Source organism: Sinohyriopsis cumingii, chromosome 1, assembly GCF_028554795.1.
Source record: "Sinohyriopsis cumingii isolate HCF-2022 chromosome 1, ASM2855479v2, whole genome shotgun sequence".
Taxonomy (NCBI): Eukaryota; Metazoa; Mollusca; class Bivalvia; order Unionida; family Unionidae; genus Sinohyriopsis; species Sinohyriopsis cumingii.
Window position 1 is genome coordinate 93532278 of NC_142961.1, and position 7773 is coordinate 93540050.

At 36.7% G+C, this 7773-nt stretch overlaps 1 protein-coding gene across 2 annotated transcripts in view; it reads right to left on the reverse strand.

The window, feature by feature from the left end:
- Window positions 1-6629, reverse strand: part of LOC149807359 (ferric reductase 1-like) — a 144592-nt gene extending 137963 nt beyond the window's left edge. Inside the window, exon 1 of one of the 2 annotated variants that reach the window (XM_089965857.1) lies at window positions 6544-6629. In XM_089965857.1, the coding sequence (XP_089821983.1) occupies window positions 6544-6599 (56 nt within the window). In that variant the 5' untranslated portion in view covers window positions 6600-6629. Of the gene's footprint in view, window positions 1-5947; window positions 6059-6543 lie in introns of those variants that run through there. The other variant, XM_089965847.1, reaches the window with a different exon arrangement.
- Between the last annotated feature and the right edge of the window lie 1144 nt (window positions 6630-7773).

Sequence of the window (7773 nt, forward strand, 5' to 3'; positions counted from 1 at the left end):
CATTGGCATCGCTTTGAGGGACTCTTAAATAAGCTGGGTGGTGATGCTATGTCAAAAGATGTAAAACACTCCAGAATGACTGCTGTCAAAATGATGTTTGAAGAGTGCGCCCAACAACTGAATTCTTCCCCCTTGTTGCTATGCTTGCAAAGTCAGACATGTTCTGAAAATTTTTTTTTGCTGGGCTTTGCTTACTTTGCATATGGTTCACCTGTTCCATATTGCAGGTGTACTTTGCCTTAAAAAACTAATCACACTTGTATACTATTCCGATTCTGACTACCAAAATGATCGTGTTTTGCATTTTATATATGGAGTGAAATCCCAGTTCAAAGAAACATTGCCACTTATCACAAACTTGCCAATAATCTTTAATAAAGCTTGCTGGTGTGAAATAACTTTTGTTCTTCAACATGAATTTAACTGCTGTACACAACTTCAGACAAATTGGGTTCTTCCACTTTACATATGCAAATCAGCCTAATAGGATCTTCCATAGAAGTGTTCGAAGTTAACACGAATTCGCCTTAGTTATTCTGAGCCAACTAAATGGTTGCTTAGGTGTGACCACCTTATATTTTAAATGCCTCAATGATAGTGTATTGAATACACTGCTCCAATGATGGTTTTACACGGCCTACCAGCATAATTTTTTACTGTTTATACAGTCTACATTTTAGGGACATATGAAGTTCTGGTCAAAATTCTCTTGTTGGGAGATGTCACTTTATGGCAGGTATGTACGTCAGGGATAACTTTAAGGCAGGATATTATTTATCTTGTCATTGTTGGCCATAACTGGATTTAAAAGGCTTAGGAATTCACAGTGTCATGAAATATCAGCACATGGATTGCATTACACTGGAGAAAATTTTGCAAAATACAGAAGATGAAGGTTAAATTGTAGACACGTACATATTCTTTTAGTATGATGAAACAAGACTTTCAGAAAATAGTGCCTAGTTTGTAAATCAGTATGTGTATGTGTGATTTGGATTTTTAATGTAGCTTTTAACAATTTTTCAGTCATATCACTATGATGTCTGCAGTGCGGCAGTTTATAGTGATGTCTAGCACTGGGGCATCATGCTGCAGACATGTAGCATGATGTCCCACCCAGTCACATTATCCTGACACCAGGCCGACCAGTCCTAACACTAACCTCCTAATGCTGAGTGCCAAGCGAGGCAGCTGTAAAACCATTTTTATATATCTTTGGTATGACTCGGCCGGGGATCGAAACAACGACCTCCCAAATCCAAGGCAGACACTCTAACCACTAGGCCACCAGAGCAGTCTTTCTTAGTATGTAACAAAGCCTGGAATATGTGCTTCAGATTTGTCCACATATTGATATACTATTAAAATAATGCATGTTGTTTCCTGGATGTGTGAAGTGTGATTTTGGAATTTGTGAGAATTCCCTAAACTGCACACCAAAGAAACTGAGACAGCATAAACAGCACATATCATATGTTAGTCCCCCTTTTATTTCTTCATAAAATATCTCGTATATTCCAAAAATTCCCATCCTTTTCAAATTGATGCCCAGGAAGTTCCCCATTAAATGCAGTTCTAGAATTAACCCTGTACTGGATTTTGGTTTGTTTCCAAGTGAGGTATAACAAGGCACTTCGAGGACCATGCTTGCATGCATTTTTTTACAGTGGGCCATATAAAGGGGTTATAACTTCATTAAAGCACTATCATGTGTTTCATTTGCCTCTATATGCATCCAGGAAAAATTTGTAAATCGTGGTAAAATAATAAATTTGTAAAGACTTAAAGGGTAATGGTATAGGACCTATAACTGGACAGGTCTGAGCTAACACAAGCTGATTCTCTTTCGCGCAAGTGCGAACACATTCACACACGTATACACTGTGAGGGGGCAAATTTCTGTTGATCTATGAAAAGCACATTAGTTTGGGCCAGAGAACAATTAATTAGATTTATGGTGACAAGCGCTTGTTAAATTGCTATACTGCAGTGATTCAAAATGTCTGGTCGGGATTTTTAAATTAAGCATTAGTTTACTTAACCACGAGACGGACTATTAGGGACACGGCTAACTTCAATTTCATAGTGGAACTGCCAAACTTGACAAATTTCCAGAAACCGTTAGTCGAAAACCTGGATGGTCAAGTTGACCTCAATTTTGGAGCCTAGATAAAAGGCAGTAAATATATTCCAGCCTGATTGGTTATGCTAAATAGGGGTGTGTTTCCCACACAAATTTCCTAGCAGTAAATATTCCCCCCATTGAAAAATCTAATTAGTCTAAGCTTTGCTGCAAGAGTAAAGGTACAGAGGACTCAGAGAGTCAATTTGGAAGAAATAATCTCGTAAAACATTTGTCTAATGGACTGGATGACTGGAAGGTCGACAGACACAATTTTGGAGGTAGAAACGACTAACGCTCGAAAGCACTAAAGGTATTTGTCAAATTCATGAAATTTGTTGATACCAATATAATGATTTGCTTTAATTATTTGATAATATGTGGATGAATTCAGTTGTTTAAATTTGTAGATCAATTCTCTTGATATAAGTATGTGCTGAGTTTATACTGTATACATATGAATTCGTATAATAATCTACTTTATATAAGGGTGTCAAATTGTTCGAATTAGTTGTCTTGTTTTTATAGGAATTAGGTTCTAAGAATTTCATGTATCACTTTAGTTAATATGAGTTACGAGAATCCATGTGAATTCACCAATCTCAGGTAATTTCATGTATGATAAAGACTTGAGGTCATATTGACTGAAATTAAACATTGTTAAGCCATGCAGTGTGATTTCATGTATGCTAAAGACTTGAATGTGTATATTTCCTGAACATAATGTAAAGCCAGGTAGTGAATTTCATTCATTCATTTGTGTAATTGAGACAATAGCGGAACTTCCAAGTCTTGTGTGTTAATGTCAAGTGATGAATTAGCCATTAGGAAGTACATTGATCATATGAAACTAGGTCTGTTTTGGTCTGCCATGCTTGGCCCGATTAAATAGCCTTTGGTATCTGGTTCAATACAGACAGTAAGATCTGACAATGAGATGGGAGTAATGTCCTATTCCCAGTAGAATAACCGACAGAAAATTTAGGTTGGTTCTCTGTTTATTTTAAAAGGGGAAAATAGTTCTTCAGATGTAATACCAGAAGTATCCTCTAATGTACCTACACAGTGAAGTATCCAAGCATGTGCATCTACATGCTTACATATCCACCTACCCACACAAAATTTGAGGGCCAAAGGGAGGCGAAACAGAAGGGAGGTTGGGAGAGAAAAGAGAGGAAAAAGGCGAAAGGACAGAGAACAGCTACAGTGAAATCGGATTGACCCAGAGATAAGCAGGTCATACAAATGTACAAGGCAACAACTGCGATTGTTGACTCGATCATTATGATAAACTAATTCTATGTGTAAAACAGATCAGCTATAAATTTGTGTTTTGAAATTCGGTGAAAGATTTATTCCAAAAAGAAGTGTATCTTCCTAATGTATTGTGTTATCACCACTGTTTATGTAATTGATTAAATTTTGATTTTCTATGTACAGGGGCTCGAAGCGTTCTGTTCTATTTATCTGCTCAGATCTCTATTTATTCTATCTATAAGTTTACTCATTCCGGGCAATAACACAGAGGGTGATGATCTCCTAGATAACAAGAACTGAATAAAGTGGACACCTTAAAAGAAGGCACAATCCACAAACTAACCCTTACCTTTTACAAAGAGAGGTGGCGTTTTACATACATACTACATCCAAAACGACTCACTACTTGACAGAATTTCATACCGCAGAACCTGTGGATTTCATAGGTTTAAGAACCAAGATGCAATTGCCTAATCAAAATTTCCGATATTAATGTGGACTGCTATCATCACGTCTCATTGTCTCATAAATATAAATGGCATGTGCCCTATTACTAATTCGGTGTTACTACATCTTAACACAGGAGTCTGACATTTTATCAGCGAATTATGGCAAAATTTCTGATAACATGAAATCACCTTATCGGTAATATAAATGAACATTCAATGAATATTCATTTATATTACCGATAAGGTAATTTCATGTCATAAGAGATTTCGCAGTTTTTTATTGACTAAATGTCCGAATCCTGTGATAAAACGTAAGACTCGTGTGATCTTAACAACGCGGCTGTCTTTTTTCACACCACGGAACCATGTTTCTTTTTTATATCCTTCCACTGCTTTAGCTATGTACCTTTACTTTTGAGTCAACTACTTCAAAGGCCAATGTGAAGGTGCATCGTACATGTATATGGGTGTTACAAGTCCATCCAAATCCACCGAAATCCATACCAAATCGCATTGTGTATACCGTCTCACCTATAAATGACATCGTTCTCCCCTCCCCCAATTTTTTTCTCTTTAAAACTTCACATTCTTGTGTCAGGTTGATCAATAATAAATATAAATGCAGTTTACTAGTATTATATTTTTCGACTTTAATCTCTTAAGAAATAAATGACAAATCGCTCCATCCCATCACTTCATCGCTTGGCCAAATACTACACAATGGAGATATGGAACGATTGGCCCTAACGTGATTCCATATAAATTACCTATAAAATATACAAATGACCAAAAACAAATGTTGCAAATATTTTGTTGTCATACAGAATTGGTTTCTCTCTGTGTCTATCTCTCTCTCTCTCTCTCTCACATTCGTACATAATTAACTTGATAATGATTCAGTATTAAGATGGTAAAAAAGAATAATCTGTAAGTACATTACTTTATCCAACTGGTCATTTATAATATTTTTAGTCCGTTCTGATGCTGGCCGTTTCCACTGGCCTGGCCTATTTCCAACATTTTCGAAACCCTTGAGACACTTGAAGATTCGAAATTTAAGAAAAGGCCACAAATTTGGAAAGAATAAAAAAAAGTAGCATTACGTATATACTGTAGTTTTCCTTTCCAATATCTTGCCTCTTCAATTTCCTTCCCTTTAATTCTTTCATGACACATATTTACTATCACTACAGATTTTATTAAAACCACCACAACCTCTAAATAATCTTCACTTAGTTAATATCTTGTATGTTTTGCACTGTAATATCATTTTGCATAACTATAATGTCATTCCTAAATTTCTGTCTCATTTTGTCCCTTGTTGTCTGTCTGTTAATTAATTGCTTTTCTCTTCGTACTTTTCAAAAAGTTTTCAAAATGTTTATATCCAATGTTTTTTCTCAAGATTACACCACCCATAACCGTTGAAGATACAAGATTATATCAATCCGTATTGTTCCCCACATTTTAAATTCTTCGTCCGAGATTTTTTGACATTTTCTATGATACCATAATGAACATTTAACACAGTCATTTGAACAATGTGATTTGCATCCACCACATGGAAACCTGGCTATGCCTTTTTTTTTTACTGAAATCTGCCATGATTCACTTAAAAGATCACAAATGAAAACAAGAAATGTGCAGTATTTAAGCTTTGTCTCAAAATAAGAGACAAGCTCATGAAACATTAAGATTATATACCTTGCATTTAGTTGCTTGTAATTAACACAATGTTTGGTTTTTGATTTGCCTGAATAGAGATTTTGTTAAACATGTGGCTCTGATTTTGTACTGAAATATAGCAGTGAAAAATTAAAGCATAGAATTAAAACTATACAACAGTATAAAATATGTGAGAAAAAAAATGGGTTTGTGGAAAACGATTTGTTTAAAAATTAAAACAAAACGTTTTAATCTTAAATATAATCCCACTAGACTCATTACATATCAATAAATCACAGGTTTATTATAAATCGGGGGTGGGGAGGTTGCAATTATGAGATGAGATGGCAGACACAAAGCGATTTGGTGTGGATTTGGGTGTTTCGTAACACCGTTAGTCGTCATTTTTCTATTGTCCATTTCATACGGATCAATTCCACCGATTAAGCTTAACTTTAACTCGTATCTTTCCAGCACTAGTTTTTCCAGTCCATCTTTGTACTTCATCTTGACTGACTTTGAAGCCATTTGTACTTCTGAATTGATTCCTTGAAAATTAAATCAGGTTTCGTCGTCACGCTTGGCAGCAAGTATTCAACACAATGAGCTTGACCCACAAAATGGCGACCGGAAACTGCTTCCGGTCACAGGCGAACGGAGTGGGAACTATGTATACATTAAAGGTAAATTGTAGCTTGGTATAAGCAACACCACCCGTGTAACACAGTGGTAGTCACAGGGGCTCGTTACAACGAAAATTTGGAGTATCCGTCTTTGAATCAAAGAATGGGGGTTCTAACCTGTAACAACATTGTTGTTACAGGTTAGAACCCCCATTCTTTGATTCAAAGACGGATACTCCAAATTTTCGTTGTAACGAGCCCCTGTGGTGGCAGTGGCCTTTCTACGTCATTCAATCAGTCTCAAAATGTAATATTTAGTTTTATAGCCCTCATTGGAAGAAACTATTTTTAACAAAAATAAAACACGCACAAATAACATTAGATATGTAATATGAGAAATATGAAAAAAAATGCATGAGAAAATTACCTTCTGTAAATTCCAGTAGATGTTTCGGATACGTTCTGTCTATATCGTACAAACATTTAGCCACTATGAGGAATGCTACCTTTCCGGGACCATCCTATTGCCAATAACAATAATTATAATAATAATAATAATAAAGCAAAAAATTAAAAACGAAAAAAAGCAAATAGAAACAACCAAACTTTTTCTTAAAAACAATTTAAAACTTCACAAATTAAACTTGATTTTACTCTCTCTCTCTCTCTCTCTCTCTCTCTCTCACACACACACACACACACACACACGGGTAACATGCGTGGCCGGTATGGGGTCATATTATATTGACGCCTGTAGAGGTTAAAATACAGGGGCGGGCACAAGGGTTCATATCGTTGCTTACCGATAACTCGTACATGCAATAACTAGTGAACCATAATTTAACTGCAAATCATATTATAAGCAACAAAAATAGCCACTGTGAGCGCCACGCAAGCCAGCTGTTTGTACCATTTTTACAAGTCATTGATATGACTCGGTCAGGGTTCGAACCCGTTAGCTCACGCATTCGAGAGGTATATTTCTGATATACCTTCATCCGGGGCGGACGCTCTAACCACTTAGGCCACCGGAGCGGTTGGTACATAAGGGAAATGCTATGTTAAAGGTCTACTAGAGTTAATTTTCCACTAAATAACTCAGAAATGTGCATTAAAATGCATATTTTGACTCATAGAGAAGAAAATGAAGATAATGTGTGCATTGATCTATGTTTTACGGAAAACGCTCCGGAAATATTTGCATACTTCGGTGATAATTAGATTTCCGGAAGTGAAATAACTACCAAATCATTTTCGGGGGCCACGAGTGGCCGAGTGGTCTACGGATCACTGCCATCTCACCTCTGTCTGCGCCGGTTCGAGTCCCTGGTTCAGCCAGTGTGGGTATGTGAGAAAGCTTGCCGGTAGCTTTTCGTGGGTCGGTGGTTCTTTCCAGGGTTTTCCCGGGTTCTTCCTCCACCATTAATACTGGCCGCCATGTATAGCCTATCGTGTGCTGAAAAATGGCGTTAAACCCCACAACAACAACAACAACCAAATCATTTTCCCACGCTACCGCTCGACATGGCTCCGATCGCGCCCGCTTAATATGCAAGAACAACGCGCTGAATCGAATACTACCTTCTCATCGGCGAACTGAAAATAAGTTATAAATAAATACAGGACGTCATTTTATATTAATCAATGAAAGGACACA